The 25,809-nt window shown below is 38.0% G+C and overlaps 1 protein-coding gene across 1 annotated transcript in view; it reads right to left on the bottom strand.

The window, feature by feature from the left end:
* The window catches only part of adgrl2a (adhesion G protein-coupled receptor L2a), a 118,130-nt gene that overhangs the window by 33,658 nt on the left and 58,663 nt on the right, over positions 1–25,809 (bottom strand). The window contains exons 4-8 of the mRNA XM_079844496.1: positions 22,334–22,443; positions 13,988–14,788; positions 5,558–5,851; positions 5,002–5,105; positions 4,300–4,485 (exon numbers count right to left, since the gene is read on the bottom strand). Of these exons, the coding sequence (XP_079700622.1) occupies positions 4,300–4,485; positions 5,002–5,105; positions 5,558–5,851; positions 13,988–14,788; positions 22,334–22,443 (1,495 nt within the window). The remainder of the gene's footprint in view (positions 1–4,299; positions 4,486–5,001; positions 5,106–5,557; positions 5,852–13,987; positions 14,789–22,333; positions 22,444–25,809) is intronic.

Below are 25,809 nucleotides of genomic sequence, written 5' to 3'. Positions count from 1 at the left end.
TTTAGAGTATGGGTTGACAGGTAAAACTAAGGATGATGGTCCTACAACATGCCCTAGTCATGTAAATCATATTGGCTGACATCCACATGTCTCCCATGAGACAAATTACACTCTTGCTAGTGCACTGTCCAAACTCTTTGCAATCAGGCTAGTGTGCCATCTCTCCTTCCATTGGACTGTAACTGCAAAATTAATTTGAAGGAAAGGTGATACACAGTAACTAACAACAAAAGATTTTTATTTCCATGCAAATATGTTCTCTTAGTGAGTACAGCCATTGCTTCAGCTTCTTAAGTACACAGATGTGCTAACCTTCACCCACTTCTTTGATTTCAATGAATGATACGCAAGAAAGCCATACGGACAACACAAAAGCTCAGAAAGAGCTTTTTGTCTCTGTATAAAGAAAAATAATGTTACTTAAAGCTTGAAACCTTTGATGGAGAACGACAGGTTACGACTGTAGCCTGAGAAGGGCAACGAGACACTGCGTCTTTGCATGCCATCAGTGTGACCAGTGTCTGAAGCACATTTTTAAACACAACAATTTTATTGGCATATGACAGTCCATGACCTCACTACCGGTGCACCCGTGAGTATAAGAGGGTGCCTGCAATGTACATCCTCAACTTCTTTGTCTTTAGGAGATTAAGGCATTAAACTCTACACTGCATCTGCTCAGACGCTATGGAGAACAAATACCCACTTTGCCATGCTGAGGGAGAGCGTGCCACATTAGCTGTGTCTATGCACTACCACAATGGACATAGCATAATTGACTTACCTGCCGTAGTGAAGTGCATCCAATCCTATAGGTGCACACTGGGTCACAGAACTGTCATGTGGCAATATTCCCTTCAGCCATTACCCACGCTTCCACAGCTCTTTTTCAACCTTCTTCCCTCTCTTGTGGGCCAGGCATTAGCCCCCAGCACAAGAGCGGAGCTCAAAGGTTTGACTATGTCAGCTTCATCTGCTAGAAACCACCTATAGGGAATACTGGCCCAGAGAGAAAGTTTTTAGTTCCCTTAGCCTACTACTACCTCTAGGGGTAGAAACCATAGGAATCAATTTTATCTTGAATAATTAATACCCCTCTATAAAAAACTCTGACCCCTAGGGATCCACAGGGGAGCTTCAGCTTTGCTGCAGCAATACAAATGGGGATGCATCCTACGCTATGGATTCACCCCAGATCTCAAGACTCCAGCACTCTCGAAGGTGCCTAAAAATGAGAAGGGATGCTTAAAGGCAAATACCACTACTCATTGGGTTCTCAAAGCTCTCGCGGGCAGCAGAGGACTCTACTTAAGAAACTCAGAAATGGGGGTGGGTTCTGATCCACGCTCAACCCTGAACAACAGCATACCAAAGGGAGATGCTTAGCGCTAGCTGCAATCTAATGACACTACTATATTCTTAAAGGGAGCTATAAGGAAGCTGACCTACTTAAGAGAAAAAATTTTTTGGAGGCTGCTTCAACCCTCACCATACTCATCTAGGACCTGCTATAGCCTGTACTGAGAAAATTAGCACAGGCCACAGTTAGAGACAGAACAAAGAGGCAGGGGGAATAGGGAAGGAGGAAAGATGTTATTTCTTCTCGATTCAATCTTGTCTACTAAATCGCTTTCGTCCAATTACTCTTACTCATATCTTGCCTAGCGTCTTGCCTCCTCTGTGCTCTACTGCTTGAAGGAGAAGGAGCACAAGTGACCACGCTCTACCTCTGGCCCTACCTGCAGTCCTCAGACAGTGACCAGGTCCCTCAGAGGTTTTTGGCGAATATTTGGACCTGCGCAGGATGTATTTCCCGAAGGCCGCAGACCGCACCCTGGCCTTACTTTCCCGACTACTGTCTCCTACAGACATGCCGAAAAGCTCTAAAGGCAAGACCGACACATTGAGGAGAAAGGCCATATATTACTCCTTGATGTCTGCCAGATTAAACCACAGATGTCTCTCCATGGCTACCATTGCAGCCATTGAATAGCCAATGGCAGCAGCTGTTTGCTTAGTCCCCCGGATAGCCAGATCTGTGGTGTGCCACAGCTCAGCAACCGCCTCAGGAGACAATCCCTGCCCCTGATACAAATCTTTGAACAGATCCACCTAGTATGGCTGTAATATGGCCATCATGTGAAAGGCACCCTCCACACTGACCTGCTGCTGCATTCACCCTGCTGTTCAAGCGTGAGGTGGTACGTAAGGGTTTAGATGGCAGGGTTGGGATTTCAAAGATCTATCACTCTGAGAGAGATAGCTTACAAGTTTCTCTTCAATGGGAGGCATCTTCACATATCCCTGCTCACGCAATTTGACTGCTGAAAGAAATAATTGTGAGCTGAGTATGGTTTCTTCCACTATCTCTTCACCTTAGCAAAACTGGAAAACTCAGCACTCATTGAGTAAGCCATGAGCAATTTACTGCCTTTTGCTCTTCGTATGCGGGGCTGGTAGACTGGGAGGGCTCACTGTCAGCGATATCCTCACTCTCCTAAGCCACCTCCTGGCTGGACGGTTTGATCAGGAATGTGAAAGATACATACCTTTCTGAGGCACATACAAGTGTTTGCCTGGGTGCACATTCATAATAATCGCCTTCACACAAACAAACAAAAGGCTCCTGAAGACAAAAAATCTAATGGCGTACATAGCAGGTGCCCTCTTATACTCACAGGTGCACCGGTAGTGATGTCATGGACTGTCTTCGGCCAATAAAATTGTTGTGTTTAAACATGTGCTTCAGACACCAGTCACGCTGATGGCATTCCCCATAGCATCTGATCAGACACAGTGTAGAGTTCCACTTCGAAAGGGAAACAGAAATGTCTTTTGAAACGACATGAGGGTGAGTAATTGATGACAGAATTTTCCTTTTTGGGTGACCCAACCCTTTAAGTCACAAAACTTGGAGGGTGTATTCAAAGTGTTTAAAATGCTCATAAAGACATTATGAAAAGAAAAAAAAAGCAAGTAAAGTCAAAACAGTTTATTCCAAGCTTTATAAAGAGACAATCACTAAATAAATAAATGATAAAACAATTTAATTGAGGCTTTTACACACATATAAACACTGATCAACACACATATATGAAGTGTATGCTATATACTTAAATACATATATCACATGAAATATAATAAACTTAAGCTCAAACATATGTACCTGATGCTCAAGGACCAATGAGGTTTGTACTCCCCCATCAAGCATGTTGAGCTGCCGTTGGTTATATTTAATGTCTTCTATTTATGTCCACTGATCAATGTTTATATGTGAATAAAAGCCTAAATTAAATCCATTCATCATATAAATTATTTTACAATGTATTAATTGAAAGTTTGGTTCAATGGAAGGACAGAAATCTCTTTTTTGAGACAAAAATATATGTATTTGTGAAAAAAAACTTGTATGGGTTTGGAATGGATTCATGAGTAAATGCCTTTAACAACTAATGTTCAATCCCACCAAATGATTCTTATTAAATATAAGCTTAGCAGCCTTGCTAAATAGAGTAATATATCTTTAAAGCACATGTTTGATGAATGTTTGATCACTTATTATTGAAGTAAATGTTTCATAACATCAGGTTGTTGTAACCAGAAGAGTTGGTATGCAGTTAAGTACATAAAGTATCTTACATATGTATTTTGAATGCAATGCATAGATTTTATATCATTTTTTTTGTAAACTGATAACTGGCTTCATTCCTTTTCTTGTGACCCATTTTCAAAAGTTTCTGTGGCTGCATTCTAATTTGCATACTTGTAAAATGCACTACCTATGTACTATTCTGCGGATGTGAAAGTAAGAGTGTGCAGTAAGAAGTAATATATAAGTAATATTGGGACATATTACCATGTTATATAATTGTGCCGTGAAACCACATGGCGCCTTTGTCATGTACCTTTTGTATATGCATCTCAATTCATTGCCTACATATTCATTATTTCTTCATCTTTATTTTTTTCTCATTTCAACCTTAAAAAGTACACTTCTGTTGTGCAACAAGTTATATTACCAGACAAAGTATATAATTTAGGCATGTCCTGTGATTTGAAACACACTACTTCTAATTACACATATTTCTTTTAGGATGGAGAGCACACAATTCGAAGTGATTCTCTTCGGTCTGTGCATTTATTCTATTTTTAATTCTCTAAAAGCACAATGGGGTGTAACACAATGAGTTTGATGCTGTTTAACAGTCAAGTGTCCTTTAAGCAAAGTGCCACTGAAAGAGACCAAGGCATGCTGCTGCTTATTAAAAAATCATGTTGAAAATGAAATCCTGTTAATACCTTATTGAAGCTGCGGCCGGTGGAGTCTTTCTCACTGGGTCGCAGTTCCTGTAACTGAGCGTCTAGAATATCCACCAGCTGCTCCATGAGCCTCATGGTAGAGCTAATGTCACCGGCAAAAATGGCTCCTTTGGTATGTTTGGCCAGCTCGTTCGCCAGGTTGGCTGCATTTTCCCCACTCCGGATCTGAAAGATTACACAAATTAACCTCACAGCATGGCTCTGAAAAATATCATTTTGTATCTACGAGGCTCTTGACTCCCATTATGACATCATCATGCTGATTCAGCAACAGCCCCCACGAGCAATTACAGCTATCATTAGAAACTGGTAACACTTTGGAAGAGCATTTGGAAACACTTCCTGGGTTTCAATGGCTAAGGCATTTCTGCTACTTTAGTTCATTTTTGTGGGTGTACTGTTGGAAGTTTGATGTCCCATTGTGCACATCCATTCTATTTACAGGCAGCATCTCACATTAACACAAAAGTACACACTGAAAAGTGCACTAGATCAATCTGTAGGATCCCTATTGGATGTTTGACGGCTGTGAGTCTTTGTCTTAACAAGTGATAACAGAAAGAATGAGCTCCAAAATATGGCACTGGAGAGTATTTTATTTTTATGACGTTAGGCTCTAAAAACTGCCAATTTTTTTTGCTCCTCATTCTGCAAGGACAGAAATGTTCTGGAGTTACAAACCTTTTGAGCGACTTGATTCACCCAGTGGGACGTACAGTTGCTCAGATCTGGGCCTTTTGGGTTCCAGGTCCCAGTGGAGAGAACACATAGGTAGGAGGCAGTGCCTGTTTAAATAAGGATATCATCTTCATTATTATTAGCTGCATTGGTACTAGTAGTATTTTGTATGTAACTACAATATAGATTGTTCAATCTCTAAAATAGCATTGTTTGATCTTTATGATTTGAAGTTGCCAATAAGGATCAACTGACCGTACATAATTTTGATTATATTATTATTTGATTATAATATTATTGACAAATTATTATTATTAGTAGTAAACACCTTCGTTAAGAAGATGCTTCAATGTGGTGAAATCACTGTAATGCTTGGCTTCTCATGGCTTTATTGCTTTATTCAAATGTTGATGAAGTCGATCCTAAGAGAATAGACACATTTCTCTTTGTTTACAGGCCAAACGCATATCAAAATAACTTGTGTGTGACTGATAGCAATTCAAAGAGCCCCGAGTGGAAAGCTGCAGTGTGTTACACTTCAACAGGTACATGCACCCACCTCGAGTTCCTTTGGGGCAGGGTCGTTCCACTAGCATGCCCCTCTGCGTCTGCGGCCACAGTATGTCCCTAAGCTCTACGCTCTCACAGAATCGCTCAGGTGGAGGGAAAGACTCCAGCGAAGGTGGTGTGGTGGTTTGGGGAAGTACAGCTGGTAATTTGGGTGTCTTATTAACAGCTCTGGTCCCTGTAGTGGTAACAGTAGTCACCTGACCTCTTGGCTGAGTAGTGGTTGTTGTAGTGGTTGTTGATTTTAGTAACTTTGGTGTTGTGGATGCCTCTGAGATGGGTGGTGCTAGAAAAAAGAATAATGGGTCAAATTAGTTTTTTTTTTGTTGTTGTTTTTGTTTTATTCTGAGATATAATTCTCACTGCAAAGGGCTTAATAAAAGAAAATGATTATGAAATAAAATATTCAGCTTGCCTACAAGACCTTCAAGCTCTGTTATATCTCAAAAGATTATTTAAGAACTGAATCGTATAGTTGTTTGAACATATATTTTCTCTCACCCTCTTTTTCTTTGTTCCTGTCTCTATATTTCATAATCTTAATATATAACTAATGTAATGCCACAGGCAAGAAAAACATGGTACACATATCAGCATAAACTGAGCAAAGTTTGCTGGGCACACTTCAAAAATGTAATTACATTTTTCCTGCCTAGAAAGTTACATAATGATAACCAGAAAGACATTCATACTTGAATTAAAGGGTTTGAGTCCCAGATAACTCAAAATTCTCTGCAGTTTGCATTGGTTCTTCCTTTACAAGGACCCCAAAAAATCTCTGAAACTCACCTGCTGCTTTCACCGGCTAACCAGATTCTTTGAACGAGAGCGTGCAGTTGGCAAGAAACCCAGTGATGAAGTGCCCCACAGAAGTGTGAGAGATTTTAGCACAGTATGGGTTTGAGAGAATCTCCATGTATTTTGTGAGAGGAAAAAGACCAATCGAGTGAAAGAAAAGGCTTTCTTTTTGAGGTTAGATGTGACCTACTGTGAATTAGTGTCAACTGACCAGCCAGAGCTCTGGTTCAGATAAAAACTGAGCAAAAACAGCTGCAACGTCTTTACCTGCAGACCCCGATCTTTACGGTTTGCACCCATGTGTGTGAGTTTTGACACGGTTGGCATGACTGGTGTGCTATTATTGGCTTTTCACTCCAGATTCTGTCTGTTTGTCATGATGGCTGCAAAACAAGCTTTAGCTCAATGTTCCAGAATTAAACCACAGATGAGAGAAAGTCAACAGGAAACCACATTCACAATCATGTTACGATATCTGTAGCCTAAAATAATGCTTAACTAACAATTTGTCTATTAGGTAACATTATCCATGCTTAGGTTACGTGAGCCAAGAAAGCAAAGTCATTCAGGCGGAATAATGTGTACGGATGAATTGTGTATAGAAATGTGTATTAAGAAAGAAAACAGTCAATTGTTTTTCAAATTTACTTTACCAACTGATCAGACAAAAAGAATGATCAGTGTCTATTCCAAAAGAAGACATCATGAAAACAGATATATGCATGTATTTTTATTATTATACATATCTATTTATTGTATTTATACTATGAATAAATACAACTTACTATAATTTGTGTTCATGGAAACTAAAAGTAACACTTCACAGTGTTTGAAGAGATAAACCATTCACTTTGAGAAAAATTTATAAATAAAGAATTAAACACACTCATGCTTAAAAGCATGGAACATCAGATCATCTCAGTTTATGAAGCTATTGAAAGTATTTTAGATTCTTTATAGGTGTCTTTAGATATCTGATGATACTTTGATACAAAGTACTTTGCTATATTCCAAAGTACTGAATGACTAACATATTCATGTACCATGGTGTTTGCACGGTACTCCAAAGAATACCATGGTATTATGGCACGTCATGTAATTGGCCTAGAAATAGTAGTATTACCATAAAACTACATGCTTGGGAGGGAAAAAAAACCTTCTTTGTACAATGTCACTTTTTTCGAAAGATGTGTTTTCAAACTTTGACACTATTGTCCTTTGTGCTTTAGGTTTAATTTCAGTGTGGTTTGTGCTGTGTCCTTCAACACTGAACATACAGGCGGTACATGAATATTTAGTCTGCTGTCTCATAGCACCTAGGTGTCTGTTATTATTTCACAGAACACCTTTGAAATCTGATTTATGGGTAGAGGTATTAATTTTCTCTTTGCTGTAACAAAGGCCGTTTCTCTTAAGATAAGTACGTCTGCAGTGCTGTAATGAAAATGTGTCTGACTCGCATTAAGCTCAAAGGAACCTTCAGTTCAATGTCAAAAAAGAAGAAATATTACCTGCGCAACAGAAAACAATTTCAACCTAAATATTGAAATTAAGTTGTGGTGATATTGTTTGTTTTTGATGGTGTTTGATATTGGGGAATTTCCAGTAACTTGAAAAATAATATATATTTTTAAACCTTTCCCTAACCCAAAGACCCACAAATTTGACATTTCTATGTTTATTAAACCTCATAGGCGTTGTTGGCCAGCCCTAAAAAATGTAGGCAATTTCAGAAAATACACACATACCAGACTAAATGGGGACAAGTTCCATTGTAAATGTATTAGATTAAATGAACCCTTTACTTTGTGTGCGAGTACTCCAAAAAAAAAGGGCTCAATAAAGTTAAATTGAGCATGGGGAGGATGAGTGTTAATGAGTGTTAACTGGGGGAGGGGCTAAATGCAATTATCTGGGGCGGGGCTAAATGTGTGTGTGTGTATGTGTGTGTGTGTGTGTGTGTGGTGTTGGTGGTGGTGGGGGGGGGCGGTTAAAATGGCAGTGTGTTAAGAGGTGTGGGCAAATGGAGAAGGTGAAGCTTGCAAGGTGGAAATTGGCATCTAATAGATATTGTAGCAGTGGTAGCAGAAGTAATAATTTGTAATTCAAGGAAGGTCTTTAACAAAAATAGAGGCCAGAGAGCAATCTCTCCAATTGGAAGCAGAAGTGAGACTAAATAAAGCCGAATCCATTAGTGTTCTTCTGAACACAAAACAGTATTTTTGCAGGCAGAAGCAGAGCAGGCTCTGCATACATTTCGCTAACCATCAGCAGTGTAATATCACATGGCAATTATCACAATCAGTGTCAAACTAATTCCATTAATGATGAGCAAAAATGAGATTAAGTGGCAAGCAGCGTAATGTGTGTTTTCCACCCTGATTCAGATGGCAAATATAAATGCTGTCTGTCTCTTTCACATCAAGATGATTCCCCATTATAAAAGATGACTCCAGTATGAATATGCTGCTGGTTTTAATCATTTTCTCATTCAACAAACGACGCATATGATGCTATTTAGGATATTTATGAGATATCACACTAATATGTTATGCCTGCATTCCACATGAAGGAACAATCTATCAAGCCAGCAAATAAGCAACCAATCAAGTATTCTGGCAGGTGTGTGGTATACATTCTACAAATACATAATATTTTATACATTTCATATTTATATTTTATATGTATTACCAGAAAGCAAAATCCACAAAAAAGCAATTGCAATTGCAAATTTCATAGACAATAAACAGAAAATTAAACATAACTTATAATATTATTTGCTTGATAGCTTCCTGAGATTGATGACCAACATTTTCAGAAGGTTAAACTTCTTGTTTCAGTGGTCATTCAACAAAATGTTAGGCTGGGATGTACTGTTCTATGTCAGAAGAAATGAGTCGGGATTTAAAGGACCAGAGAAGCACAGATTCCCTTTCAGCAAAGAGCTAAAAAATCTGACCGTATTTAGAGCCAGAACAAAAATGTGATTGTTACAGTCTAAGCAAAATTAAAGAGTTTAATTTCTACATGAGCAACTCTAATTAAGCCAAACAATATCAGCGGCAAACAAATAAGCCACAGTTAATACTGACCTTCTGTAGTCATTGATGTAGTTACAGATATAATATTGGAGTATTTCAAGTAAATTAGGTACACTGTATAACTGTAATTATTATTATTTTTTTTAAATTAAATGTTAAATGTTAAATAAATATGGATAACTGATTATTATGATATAATCTGATCCGTTGTAAATCTGATATTATTTTCAGTTTTCTGCACAGTCTGTAGTTTTTATTTTATTTTCCAGTTCTTTTTTTCCCAACTTAATCTATTTAAGTGGTGTTAATTGTTTTAAATGAACCTGTCCCTAAATAGAACATAAAAACAAAACAAAATATTGCTGCAGCCCAGGCTAAACACACCAGTGGCAACATTACTGCAATATGACTTTAGGCCCTATTTTAACGATCTAAGCGCATGGTCTAAAGCGGACGGCACAAGTGCACTTAGGGTGTGTCCGGATCCACTTTTGCTAGTTTAACGACGGGAAAAATGGTCACCGGCCCGGCGTATGGTCTAAAAGGGTTGTCCATATTCTCTTAATGAGTAATGGGTGTGTTTTGGGTGAAACATGCAATAAACCAATCAGAGTCTCATCTCCCATTCCCTTTAAAAGCCAGGTGCGTTTGTGCCATGGCGAATTTGCTATTTACATTTACATGAATATGCAAGTGGACAAACTGAACGCTTCTCTAGCGAGGAAACGGATCTGCTCATCCAATAACGCCTGCTTGCTCATCATTATTGCAAACAGGTAGGCTAATTCTGATACATTCATTATGATATGTAGGCATTTTAATATTTATGTACACAATAATAATCTTTTACATTTTGATCCTTTAATTTTTCATATTTAAAAATGTGTGTGCTGCTGCGCGTCCCTGTGTGTAATAATTAGAGTGTACGCACATTGTGGACCCGCCTATAGGCACATATTACTAACCCGCTCTTTAAATAACAAAAAGAATATTGAAAATGCAGTCGTTTTCAGTTACCTCAAAATAGCAACGTACCAACCAAGCCTGAACACACCTCGTTTTCAGACCAGCACAAATGGGTGCAAATGCATTTGCAATTTAAACAACGTGGCGCAGGATGTGGAAATGATAACTACGTTGGGCTGAAACTAGCACTTGTGTCACGCCTGGCGCCGCATTGTGCCGGGTGTATGACAGGGCCCATTATTTTGCATGTTTCGCAATAGTTTCAAAGTGAAATGTCCAGTGAGTGACGCTAAAAGCGTGTTTAGTTTTATCCGATACAATGGAAAGTGAATCAGGCAACAATTTATCACGTTGGTGTTGTACATATCACCGGAGTTCTGAAATGAAACGTATAGTGAGAGGGGCTAAAAGGTTAATGCTTCATCAAGTTTTAAAATAACGTACACCACTAAACCCTAAACCTACCCGATAATGTTAACAAAAGCAAATGTGACATGAAAATGCAATTGCTGAAGCAACCATGTCCTTTTAGCTAGTTTCTAGAAGTCTTTGAGCTCTTTTGTCATAACTCATGTTTCACTGGAGTACGAGTCCGCAACCACTCCGCATCGCAAGTACATTTCTGTAGCAGCTGAGCTACCGAGCAAGCTTGGTATGTCACAAAAGTCAAACATATGGAGCTGGTTATGTGATGTAATCTCCAAAATGTATTCGTTTACAAATCATGCACTATGATAAAAAGTGTTTTTATGTCATATATAATATTTTCAAGGAGCTGCGTGAAAATAAATATTTATTAATCCATAATCTGCCCCTGTAATTTTGTATGAAAAGGATTAAATGTGTGCTTGCTGTTTTACTGCCTCTAGTTTTCATCTCTGTTGGAAACTGCACTGATGTATGTATTGGTACATAGTTTTTGTTTTGGCAGAAATGTCGCCAGAGGAAAGTTTTTCCAATGAGTCTATGTTGTGTTGTCATTCAAAGTTGCCAGTTCTTGGCTATAATAAACCAGGACAAGATTTTATTCCAAATGTCAAAAGTCTGGCTATGCATGACTGTAGGCCAGGAATGTGATTTGCCCTAAATAGCTTGACAATTAATCTCATAATCACTCTATCCCAGAGAAGGAGGATCTTATATTGCCCTCTAACTTAAAGGGGAGGATTTCCTCCAATAAAGGAGAGGCCTTATCATGTCTTACATACTCTAGTTCGTTGTAACTCTAGTTCGTTGTACCAGTGTGACAAAATCAAGGTAATTTCACAGCTATCAAAGTAAAGTGGAGCAAACATCAACTCCACAGAGCACAACTCTGACGGCTGTGTGAGTGAGCTGATTATTGAGATGATGAGATAATCATCACATCTAAAATAGAGAAAACACATCAGTATACAAATGATGGCAGATTAGATTCAAGTGGGGATGGGGGGGTATCATTCAACTCGTGCACCGCACAGGAGCTAATGCTAGTGAAATTAGCATGTTTTTGTCCTTCATCAGCGCTGATTGTAGAGCTAATTACTTCCTTTACAGGCGGCTAAAAGAGAGGCAGAACATACACGGGCATATTCAATCAGCTACATCATATAAGTGTGAACCACAAGTGGATACATTGTGGTAACAATGTGATAACATTTCCTTAATGAAAGATTCGAACCCTCCGAGGTAACACCCTAGAGAAATATTCAATGAATTTTATATTTAAGCCCTAATACTTTGCATCTGAAGTGATATTGGGTTGATATTTCTTACTTAATTGCTTGCTTGTGCAGGGATGAATTTGTTCGAGGGTTTTAATTCAGTGCTAGCAAATGCTTTAGGCTAAAGTAAAGCTGCTGGCACATGCTATTGACTCAGATGATTCTATACTGATCTCAAAAATAAGTCTGATATAGTATAATAGTAGTGCAGATAGTAATGTGATTATGAATGTGATACACAGCCTTCGGAGAGGTGTTTTGGCTCTGTTCCAACATACGGTCTACATAGACACATTTTAATGCAGGGTCTTAACTGAAATGGAACTTCATAAGTGAACAATTTGCGAGGAAAAAAATAGCATTCCTCATGTGAGGCACGCATGGAATCAAATTGCAATTGATTTTTAATATGGTATGAAGTTAATATGTTCTTAAGCTAATGCGATAACGCATAAAAATGCATAGCACTTACAAATATTGGGAAAAGAAGTCTTTATATAACTTTTGTATAAATGTTCCTCAATAATTCATGAACAATACACTGTTCTTTAAACCTAAACCACAACATTGCAATACATAATTCAAAATACGGGTAAAAGTGAATAATCAATAAAGACAATTGCTTCATATTAACAGTAAATTAAGGCACTACTTTTCTTAGTGTAGGTGTATTTATAATTTATAATAATAATTAATAATTTATAAATTACATTTCTGTCACGTCATTTATTATCTTGATTTTATTTTATTTTTCACTGAACATTTTTATTTATTGTGCATTGCATTCTGGGATTGCTTTCTCTGTAGAGAATACATGTGATGCTGCCTTGAAATATGGTCAGTTTAAAAATCTGCAACATTCAAACCAGAAGCATGATGATGGCTGGTTATAAATGCACCTTTTAGGTTCTTACGGATGCTATAAACAGCCAGCAAATAATTTGAGGCTAGCCAACTACTATATTTACATTTAGCATATGCTTTTATCCAAAATACTTTATTCAAAGTACACTCATTATGGGTACAGTTTCACAATGGTCCAGGGTACAGTTACTGTGTTCAGTGTCTGCACAAGCAGATTCATCATTAAGGTAGGCTGGGTCTCAGCTGAAGAAAGACACTCATATTTTAAATTCTTAAGCCCCAGTAATCTGCGTAAAGTTGTTTGACCTCTATGCTTAGCCAAGTCTTTCTGGAGTAATGCATGAGTCTCTACCTCTAGACTGAGCTGGGATTATGGTAATTACAGTTATTATTTTTTCAATGTAAAGATGATCTGACACATAGTATGGCCATCTTCTCCCAGCTCTTGACAGCTAAATTAAAAACAGGCTACGCTGACGTGACCTTTGGGACTGATCCGGTCTCAATGGAGAGCCATCTCTCAGCTCAGACACATTGAGAGGCCTGCTAGAAAAAGTGTAAGTTGTTTGTTTTGAGGTGGTAAGGGAATGAGATCCACTCTATTGGGGGAGAGCCACTGTTGCCGCAAGGCTGCCGACGTACCTGTCCAGACAGGTATCCCTCTACCAATGAGGGAAGCGGTACCCTTCTCAGTGGGACAGTGGGAGGGAGTTTAGCCCCAAGAGTCTAAACACTGGGGAGGGATGGCTCTGTCTTTTGAAACCTCAAGGGACGCGTCTCTTATTATATGCTAACAACGCCTATGATGTTGTTTACTGCTGAGACCCACCACTTCACTCTGAGATGTTGCTTGCACTCGAGAAAGGTTTCCGGAATACATCAAGCACATATTAAATCTGAAATTAAAAATCAGTCATCCGTGACATTTGACACACAGACTCGGGTGCCAGAGGAATACCAACTCAGTGGCGGAAATCTCGCGACCACTTAAACAGATATCCAGAGGGACTATGTGTGTGTGTGGCTAGACGGATTCAAGATGGGGCTTACCGTGAGCTGGATCAGGTGGCCCAAACACCAGATTGTACCGCAGGATGTAGAAGTTATTCCAGACATACAGCTGGTTGTCTCGGGGGTTGTATTCCACAGCGGCGATGTACTGGTACTGGTTGGGGAAGTGGATGTCGACGTATTCGCCTCTGTTCAGCTTGGTGTTGTACATGTAGTCAATCAGGCTCTTACTAACCTCGCTCTCGTTGTCTTCATAGGTGGATCGGACAACATACAGAACCCCGCAGATCATGAAAGCATTGGAGGCTGATCGCTTGTCGTAGGTGGTCTCCCAGGTCGCCTCAAAGCGAAGGGTGTAGGGGTTGAGCTGACTGATCACCATCATACCGTTGTTCTGCTCAGTGGCGTAGATCACCCAAAGACCATTTTCATCTACCGCCAAGTCGATGTCTGTTTTCCCGCCCCACTTGTAAGGTGAGGTGTCATGATAATTTGCGTTATTTATAATCGCCTCTCCGCTTTTAATTCTGGTCCGAAGGTCAAATTTGACAATGTTACGAGTTCTTTCCTTGTTAAAAAACACAGCGCCATCATACACAACAAATCCTGTGCCGTCGACCCGATGGGGGAGTTTATATGTTGTAGTCTGTCGAGAGTTTTGAAAGTCATCGAGCGAGTTGTACTCAATAAGTGTATCTGTTCTGTAAGGGGTCCAGGGCATGAAATAAACCTTGTCTCCTGCCTGGAGGGGGTCTTTGCACCACGACCCCGCTTGTTGCTCCGCCTCGTACAGAAACGATGGATCTCCAACCGCTTTCAGAGTTCCGGGACAAACAAAAACTAGTGATGGGAAGAACAGAGCAGAAAAACAGTCAAACGTAAGCGAACACAGCTTACACTAGTTGAAAGCAGAGGGCAAAGTGCCGTCTGACTCTACATCACTCTGATAACTGGGTAGTCGGTGAAGACAGAAACACACACACACACTAAGAAGTCTAACAGCTACCCACATTCACAAGCAGTAAAAGGTGCGAAGAATCTGCATCTGAAGGTTATTGAAGCTTAAACGGAAGCAAAAACAGTTTTATGTGTTCGTAAGCAAACAGTTTCGGCTCACTGCTGCTTGGACATACTGAAGGGGAGTGATGGAGAAATCAAACCACAACCAAACACAAAGGAAAAAAAGGAAGGAATACGACAAATCTGCCCTGCAAATAAAAGCAGACAACTAAATAAGGCTTGAGAAAGACGCAGAGAAGAGCAGCATACAGGCAGTCTGTGTCCTGAGACAAGTTTTTCCACAGTTTTTACATCTTTCCTATGGGCCTAATGTTGCAATCATTTTACAGCATAAAGCATTTTCTTTCTTCTTAACAAAGGCATAATAATCAGAAAGGGTAAAGTGAGAAAGCAAGAGAGAGAGAGAGAGAGAGAGAGAGAGAGAGAGAGAGAGAGAGATAGAGAGAGAGAGAGAGAGAGAGAGAGAGAGAGAGAGAGAGAGAGAGAGAGAGAGAGAGAGAGAGAGAGAGAGAGAGAGAGAGAGAGAGAGAGAGAGAGAGAGAGAGAGAGAGAGAGAGAGAAAGAAAATGAGAGGAAAGAAAAGAGAGAAACAGTAGAGGAAGGGGAAGAGAAAAAGAGTAGAGGCAGTGTAAGTCTAGAGTAAACCTGTTACTAGAGCATGCTGGGAGTGTGGAGTGGGACTGGGGTTCGAACAGGCAATAAAAGAGTGTGGAGAAAAGGAAGAGGAGGGGGAAATGGGGCATTTGTACCCCCGGCATTACCGCTAACATTTAACTTGTGCTTTATCATTTTCTTTTAAAGCTTCCCTCCGATTGCAGCTCGTGCACTGACCTTTACTACAATACAAGACCCTTTCTGCTACTGCCTGCTATCAGAACAGCAAGAGTGGGCACAGGAAGGTTTTACAACCACAAAAAAAAATATATATAAATATATATATATATATATATTAAAGAAAGAAAAAACAAGGAGCTGATTGTGTCAGTGATTTACCTTTTTGCTCCACTTCTATTTTAAGCGTTGGAAGAGAGAATGAAAGGAGTGCAAGGGGGAAAAAGAGATTAAAATGAATTAACCATCATGTCCATGATCACATGCAGTTAACATGTCATGAGGTTACGGGCATTATGCACAGAGCTACAGCTGTCAGAGGAGGAAGAGAATGCAGTTAGACACCTTCAACATGAAAGAGAGGCAGGTTAAAGGGTTCCGTCACAATACAAAAGGACAGCGTATGTGGCATTGAAGACGAATCAATCTGCTGTTGTCGAGGGAAAGCTGCGGGGAAATACATGGGCTGAATTCTAGATAGCGGCGTATAGATTTTCATAAGAACTCAGGGACATCGACCAGGGAAATCTGAATTCCAGGTGGACAGATGGTAAGTTGTGCTGGGGGAAACTCAAAACCAGAAAAATAAAGCTGTTCCTCAACTCTACAGATCCTCTCCAAGCAAAGAGTTCTTGTCAGCCCTTCTAGGCTTTATATGAACTCTTAAATAGTCCGGTATTGCACTATGCAGTTTTGATTTCCAACACAAAGTTTCTCAAATATAGTCATACTTTTTAAAAGGTTTAGGGTGGCAGCGGGCGATTGGCTGCTGCTTTTTACTGTGGAAATCATATGTCATTTCAAGGGTTACTTTTAGTGATGGAGCCAAATTTGAACCATTTTCTTTCACCCTCATGTCATTCTAAATATATATGACTTTCTTTGGGAACACATACAGAGAATGTTTAAAAAATATAATATTTTGAACAATATCACTCGTATTCATGCAGTTACAATGAGGCAGTGCATCAACTTTGAGTGATCAATAATATTAACTTTAAAATGGTCTGTCTTTACAAATCTATCAAATGACTTTGAATAAAGCACACGTCACATGAACCACTTTCATTATGTTTTATGGTGGTTCATTGTCATATCAGAGTTTAAAAGTATTTTTACTTTATAATAGTGGCCAGAATATTCTTCAAAAATTTACTTTTCATATGAAAACTTTCATAAGAAATTCATATGGGTTTGGAAAAACATGAGTGTAAGTTAATAATGAATGTTTCATCTGTAATTTACAAGTGTAATTTTTATTGTAAATTTAAATGATTGATTTTTGTGCCTATTTCACTGAATAACAGTTCCACATTTTTTCCATGGATAATAATTTTCTTAAACATAATTTTCTATCAAAAATAAATAAAAAATCCACTGCTTATTTTGGCTGAAACAATAATGCTTGTTTTAAATAGTTTATAGTGTTAATAGTGTGTGTGTGTGTGTGTGTGTGTGTGTGTGTGTGTGTGTGTGTGTGTGTGTGTGTGTGTGTGTGTGTGTGTGTGTGTGTGTGTGTGTGTGTGTGTGTGTGTGTGTGTGTGTGTGTGTGTGTGTGTGTGTGTGTGTGTGTGTGTGTGTGTGTGTGTGTGTGTGTGTGTGTGTGTGTGTGTGTGTGTGTGTGTGTGTGTGTGTGTGTGTGTGTGTGTGTGTGTGTGTGTGTGTGTGTGTGTGTGTGTGTGTGTGTGTGTGTGTGTGTGTGTGTGTGTGTGTGTGTGTGTGTGTGTGTGTGTGTGTGTGTGTGTGTGTGTGTGTGTGTGTGTGTGTGTGTGTGTGTGTGTGTGTGTGTGTGTGTGTGTGTGTGTGTGTGTGTGTGTGTGTGTGTGTGTGTGTGTGTGTGTGTGTGTGTGTGTGTGTGTGTGTGTGTGTGTGTGTGTGTGTGTGTGTGTGTGTGTGTGTGTGTGTGTGTGTGTGTGTGTGTGTGTGTGTGTGTGTGTGTGTGTGTGTGTGTGTGTGTGTGTGTGTGTGTGTGTGTGTGTGTGTGTGTGTGTGTGTGTGTGTGTGTGTGTGTGTGTGTGTGTGTGTGTGTGTGTGTGTGTGTGTGTGTGTGTGTGTGTGTGTGTGTGTGTGTGTGTGTGTGTGTGTGTGTGTGTGTGTGTGTGTGTATGTATGTGTGTGTATATGATTTCCAAACAGCTAATTTACTAGTCAATAGGGATATAATGCTAATAAGACCAATTGGTCATCATGGTTTTGTGCGGGCCAATACACTGTCCTTCCAAATTTTTTCATAGCACCAGATAAAGACAGACAGAAAGACAGAAAGACATAATGCAGACAGACATACAAACATAATCTTGACAGTCTTCAATAATTTTAAAATCATGAAGGCCATCCTCAGCAGCATGTTAAATAATCCAAACCGTGAACATTTCCGACAATCTAAAGCTACATTTCTCAGATTTCCTTCTTGTATTATTATAATCGATCTACTAATGGTGTCCATTCTCTGGCCACAATGTCCATGAGAAACTGAGCATGGTGTTATTTTTATTGAAGTCACCATTTTGTACAGGAGCTCTATTTAACATTTGAATGAATCTCATAAACCTGTCCAGAACACAGAAAAAAAAGACAAAGAAGATATAACAAAATATATTTTGCAGCAAATATATTCTATTTGATTGTAGGACCATTAATAATAATTTAAAAATTGCTGGGGAAAAAAGTGCAGGGGAAAAAAAATATCGGGATTAATCGCATCCAAAATAAAAGTTTTTATTTACATAATATATGTGTGTGTACTGTGTATAATTATTATGTATATACAAAACACACACATGCATGTATATATTTAAGATATATTTGCATGTATATACTGTATATATAAATACAATTATTTTATAAAAAATATTACATATTTTTCTTAAATATATACAAGCATGTGTGTGTATTTATTTATACATAATAATTATACACAGTACACACACATATATTATGTAAACACAAAGTTATATATAATATATATAATTTATTTATTTTATTTATTTATTTTTTGCAACATATCTTAACTTAGAATGTAAAGAGTTGTATGGTAGGTTTGATAATATCTTTGTGCTGCCTTTAATTTATGGTGATTTAATAAAGAAATACTGTAATAAAAATCCTGTATTATAGTACTGATATATAATGAGAATCACCATTGACAAAAATAAAAATTGCAAAGAAAAAACTTCCTTCTGGATGCATTACAGTAATAATATTTTTGGTTTGAAAATGTGCTTAATTGTCCTGAAAATAATATCATAATAAAAAAAAAAAAAAAAAAAATCTTAATGGTCCATAAAATTGTTTTCAGTTTCCTTATGGAAATTATATTTGTACTTTTGATTCTGGGGTGAACATAGATTCTGGACATGTTTATAATCAGATAATGCAGTTTGAACCCACAAAATACATTTTAGGTTGTTATGTTGATTATAAAAACAAAATATAAAAAACTTGATAATGATAGATTATAAACAAATAAACCAATAAATAAGAATAAATAAATAAGTAAGTAAATAAAAACGAAGTTAGTACTTATAGTTCCTTGTTACTAATGAGGTAGGGTACAACTACCTCTGGCAAGAGGAAACCAGAGGAAACAAAAGGAGAAAAAAATGGCAACATCCATCTGTGAGGCAAATCATTTATAGTTTAGTCAGCCAATGCAATTTGGCTGGATCACAGAGTATGCAGTGCACTTAATACTGGGACAAATCCTGTTCTCTGAGATACCATCAGAAAAAGAACATCATGACATGAACATTCCACTGTTGCAACCTAACAAGTCCAAATAAGAAAATAGCTTCAAGTAAAAAAAACAGCATTCAGCAGCCTTAGGGTGACATGAGGGCTCTGCCGTCCTAGGGAGTCAAACTGTGATTAGTAAATAAAACTGTTCCGGACCGCCTGGAAATGCCTAGAGGAGGTAATGTAAAAACATTAAGACATTAAGACAAAAACATATTCTATGAAGGTGCTCGCATCAGCAATGAAAAGCTGAACAATCACAGATATTCCTGGAGAAAAGCTGAAAAACATGACACTTTATAACAACAGCTTTCAAAATTTTATGTGAGATTTTGACTTCAATAACCCATAGACGTAGATTAAACGAATATTAAGCACTAAAATCCAGCAGGCCTTTGTTATTTTGGGATCTTGGTGGGAAATGTGCAGCAGAGGACCCCGTCTGGTATGTGAAGTCTCTGGAAACATTCTCTGAGAAGACGAGACAATTCAATCAGAGAATAATATTACTATCTAATTGTTTAATGGAGCAAAACAATCCATACTCTTAATGTAATGGGAAATCTGAGAATAGAAGTGAGGCGTTTGTTTGGAGTTTGCTCATGTTAGATCCATGTGCAGTCATTTGTCTTTTCTGACAGTCGTATAGTTGTGGTTTCTTACAAGCACAACACAATGGTCAAGCACTAACGTAAAATAGCTTTGGTCTGTTTATTAGTTGGCATAAAACTGTTATATCTTTGCTTGGCCAAATATATATATATTTTTTTTAAAGCAGAATAAAGTCTCCAAAGTGATTATATGACTAGACGTCAGAGAATGTTGCTTTGCTTTCATGTATTTCTGTGATGTTCTTGATAGAATACAGACAGCTAAAAAGTCACTTTTCAAAGGGAGAAAAGCACATTGAAATGGTTTACGTCATTTAACTGCTTACATTTGAGTTTTTGTTCAATTTAAACAAGGTAGTAAAAAGCATTTTGTACCAAGCCCTGTGCGCTACAATCACACCTAATCCACTGTACAAGGTACAAATCAAACACTAAAAACAGCATTCCAAGAAATCATGAATAACAATTTCTCTCCTGAAGGAAATAGTAGTGCTTGCAAGGTAGCAAACAAATCGTGTTTTAAGTTTTAAGCTTAGATTTGGTGCAAATGAAATGCATCAAACACACTGCTGTTTTATTATGAGTTATTTTCAAAGACACTGTCTGTAAAAGCAGCCATATATGGTTAAATAGCAAGGAAACAAAAAGACCAATCAGATGTCATCACTGTCATAAAATCACTGCAAAAATACTGATATTGATAATACAGTGCCTATAAATATTTAGCATATATAAATGCATACAAATAAATAGTATAATACATATTCATACATACAGTCAAACCAAAATGTATTCAGACACCTTCAGCATTTTCTCACATTATCACAGTTTATTCGCTTTAAATATGAAAAGATCTCAGAGTTAAACTGTGTCAGAACATACAATAAATTAATCTTGATAATGTCAGATAAGATAGAAAGGTATTTAATGGATTGCAATCAACCAATCAGCTGTCAGCTGTTAAATTTAAGTACACAATTAGATAATACCAATTTAGGTCAACCAATTACCAAGCAATGCTTAATTTTGTTCACTCTGTGGTGTAAAACGGTGCATTAGCAATTAAAGAAAAAACACTTCAGCAAAACATGGTCAGGTCAAAGTGTCTGAATAATTTTGGTCCCAAATTGTTATAAATGTTACTGGTAGTCCAACGTATGAAGAATTTTTGGGTAGCCTATAACATGTCACAGTTTACTTTATTTTGCTATCCTCACTTACATAAATTAACTATAGTGTCCTGCACCCACTATAAAAAATTATATCTGGTGTCTGAATACATTTTAGTTTGACTGTATATTATTATTATTACTTCCATGTCGAAGTGCCATTACATTTCTACAAATTGGTAAAAAATATATTACCAATATAATATAATACGGCTATTTTAATGAATATTCACTCATTTAAAAATTAGTAATTATTGTCTCAACAGACCACACCTTCTTCCACCTGTTTTGAGACCACATGCCTTGTAGCCAAGATGTCATTTGACTTCTTTTTTTAACAACAGTAGCTTTATATTTGGCACTCTCTCATAAAGCTGTGACTGAAGAAGCACCCAGGAAACAGTTGTTGCATGCACAGTCTCCAATCTCAGCCACTGGAGCTTGTAAATCATTGATCTCTTGGTGGTCTCTCTCACCAGACTTACATGGTCACTCAGTTTTTGAGGACAGTCTAGGTAGATTTACAGCTGTGCTCTTTCCTTTTCTTAATTATTTTTAATTTAACTGTACTCCAAGGGATATTTAATGACTTGGACCTTATTTTTGTATCCATCCCCTGCCTTGTGCTTTTCAATTATGTTTCACTTTCACTGCTTGGAGTCTGAAATTTCTGCAATAATGACTCACCAGTAGTTGGGCCTTCTAGATAGAGCTGTATTCATACTTCAATCAACTGAAACCACTTAAGTACTCACAAGTGTTCTATTTAACACTGACTTAAAAAAATTGTCATTTTAAAGAGGGTGTGTGTGTGTATTTTGTAACTATTTTACAAGAAAAAGTTATTTTTTTTTGTTGATCAGTGCCAAATGCTGTAAAAGTGCCTACTGTACATTTGTATAAGCACTGTATTATCAAGGACAAAAACTGGATCCTGAAGAAATACATTTAAAGGCACAACCATAAAAGAGCTTTTAGTCTTAAACATAAATATATTTAAAAAGACAGCTCATACTTACTGTAGGGAACACATTCATACTGGACTTCAAGGTACTTATACGTTCCTGGGCAGGGGTCAGGAAAAACATCTGGTCCAGTGATGACGATGCACTGCGTTCTGTTGTTACACCTGAACAGAGCAAGAGAGAGATAAAAAGAAATCAGATGTATGAAACACAAAAGAAAACAATTTGCACCAGAGTTTAAAGGAATATTCTGAATTTTGCTTTAGCTACAGAATTTGTGGTATTTTGTGGTTTGTGGTAATGTTGATTACAATGGATTTTTTAAAAATTATTTCTGCATAACGTCTGCATTTCTGCATATACGTATGTAACCCTCGCTCCCTGAAGGAGGAAACAGAGACACCACATCGGAGACCGATGAATAGGAATCTCACTAGCAAGAGCCAATCTACTTCGAGTATAACTAAACAAGCCAATGAACATTGGCATGCAATGATTGCACCAGCTGCTCATGCCACGCAGCGCGGGTATAAATGAGGCACAGGTGCTTGCATCAAATCAGTTTTTTGCAGAGGAGCCGAGTAGGTGAACTGGCACCCCAGCAGGGTACAGAGGACATGGCAATGGGACGTGGCGTTTCCATTCCCTCCATCAGGGAACAAGGGTTACATACATAACCGAGCTGTTCCCATTCAGTTGGTCACTTCCGACACAACTGGCTTTTAAAGGGAATGGGAGATGAGACTCTGATTGGTTTATTGCACGTTACGATCAAAACACACCCACGTACCGACCATTTTTCCCGTCTTTAAACTAGCAAAAGTGAAAGTGCCTGAAAAGTGCAGTTGTGCTGTGAAATTTAGACCATGCGCTCAGATCGATAAAATAGGGCCAGTAATGTTTCTTTACAAAAAAAATCTTCACCAACTACTGGCCTGGTGTGCATAATACAGCATTTTTAGTCATTTTCGCGGATCTGTGTGAACGAGGTGAACTATATTATTTTCTGTGGTATACAAATGCCGTTAATAAAGCTTAACTTGTATTGAACCCTGAACATTCCTATATCAGTCAGCTGTGAACACAATAGCTTCTCTTGTGGCTCGCATTAAGCCAAGAGCGACCCTGCAGACACAGCTGATGGACGGACGGATGGTGGCCCAGAGCAGGAACCAGATAAAAGACGGTGGGAATTAGCGGAGCGGATAGATGCCAAAGTGGCCCTTTTCAACCCAACGACAAAGATAAACAGCCTCATCTATGAGTGTTCATACCTGCCAGCACATGAGTTATACATCTGTGTGAATCCCCCCTGAGGCCAGGCTGATTGTACCTATGATGGATTCATTTTCCCTATATGCCATTTCACTCTGAATGAACTAACCATCCCTCCACTGCCTGTTTAACAGGAAGTCATGCAGAAGGTGGTTTATGTGGGTTCTAGGAACTAAAATTAAGCACATCAATAAAAGATAAAGTGCAGAAATGATCTCATGGCTTACAGACACAGTGTACAGCGAGTTTGCTGGAAAAGTAGCAGATGTATTGTCCATCAATCTGTGTCACGTTGTTCCTGAGGTCTGCCTCTATGCTGTCCACTGGTTAAATCTGCTAAGCAATTACATTTTTCCCTGAAACATAATGGTTCAATTTAGAAACAAAAAGGTTTTAAAGCCTTAAATTGTCCTTTTTTCACAAATAACTCTAGTTCTTTATAAACCATCAATGTACTTCAAGTACAAAGCAGCATATTAAAATGATTTCTGAGGGATCACATGACAGACTGAAGACTGAGGTAAAGCCTACAGAATATTCAGCTTTGCCATCACAGGAATAAATTATCACAACATCTAATAAAAAATTTAAAACAACTTAAATTGTATTAATATCCCACTACTTTTTAAGAATTTTATCAAATAAGTGAATATAAAAGCTTCTTTCAAAAAGATTAAATATCTTCCAGATTCCAAACAATCTCAATGGTAGTATTAATATCATTTTATTTTTTAAATCTCCAAAAGAACCATAGCAACTCAAAAACAATGTAAATAGTCCTCTGGGAGAGAACCACTAATAAACCTTTTGTAGTGGTGTTTGTTGGGCCATATCTATAGACCTGAATATTATTGTAGATTTTAACATGAAAACCATATGCTGTGTCTCACAATTCCTGTGAAGAATGTAGGATGATTGTTCTAACTTAGAGGAAAAGAATCTGGAAACAAAGGTCTTTGGTTTGGGAATAGAGAGCATGTTTTACTGTAAGCGCAGCATGGGGTGAATTAGCCTGCTGGCGTTTTTCTGACCTGGCCTTGGGGTAGCAACTCTTCCTGCAGTAATTTCTCTTTACCTCAGCACGCGACCCTGACAATTCATTTGTCTTATGTTCTATTTGCTAATAAACAAGTGGAGACTTTTTTTTCCCTTATTTTCGTAAAAGCAGCGAAGCACGTGGAACAGAGTGCTGCTCCGTCCACAGCTGTGAATTCCCACCGGTCATGTTTGAAGATGAGAATTTATACATAGACACGAGCTTTGCTGAAAAACACGTCCCTCATATGGGAGTTTCTTTATTAACGAGCACTCATATGTGGTAACAGATGAGAATATCAGCATGTTTACCCATATAAATGAATTATGGATCTAAAATTATAACACACGGCCAAAGCTGGAGCCATAATGTGGCGATTGGTTGTTTGGTTATTTGTAGTTGTATTATAGGGAGACTGTTCCCATTCATATTTCATTCAGTCACACTGTGTTGTTCATTTGCATAATGTGCAATGTGAATAAATTATGATCTCAAATTATCTTAAAAGAGGAACAAGATTAATACTAACTTCTGGAGTTAAAATAATTGCATAGCAAGCCTAACAAAGTTGTATTATTTTTGAAAAGTTGCATTGATACAATATAGATGGAAAAGTGAAAAATGTGATCTGGGGGAAAAAAAAATTAAATTGACACAACTTGATTTTTTTATTGTATACATTTTTTTTTTACAAAATTTCTAGTGCAATTACTTTTAAGATACTATTTCAATGCCAGTTTATTGGATGTATGAAGTCTTCCCATCCAGGCCACACGGGGTGTCCTCTCAGAGTAACCACAAGTGTAATTCCAACGCTATCTCAGGACCAATTCGTAAGTATTTGAGGTGGCTAATTCATACAAATTCGTACACCTCATATGATGAATTCATATGATTTGTCTAAACAGCAGTGACGGGTAGGTTTAGGGGCGGGGTTTGAGGTTAGATCATTCGTACGAAATCATTCGGATTGTGCAACTCGTCAGATACGTACAAATTGCCGTGAGATCGGGCTGGTAATTCATCACATTGACTGTGAATAAATTCCATTGTTTGACAACTGCAAAGTGTCCAAATACTCCTTATTTTACTAATTAAAGCTAAACATGTTACGTTACGTTATGTTATGTTGTTATTAAAAAGGCTGTTTGTTCTATCTTTATTAATGGGTGTTTTCACATCTGGCTCGCTTGGAGCGTTTGTTTCGGAACCTGGTGCA

The sequence above is a fragment of the Gobio gobio genome (genome assembly GCF_949357685.1).
Source record: "Gobio gobio genome assembly, chromosome: 19".
In the NCBI taxonomy this organism is placed as follows: Eukaryota; Metazoa; Chordata; class Actinopteri; order Cypriniformes; family Gobionidae; genus Gobio; species Gobio gobio.
The sequence above is the reverse complement of the archived record's forward strand: the minus strand, read 5'-3'. Positions and strand labels throughout refer to the sequence as shown.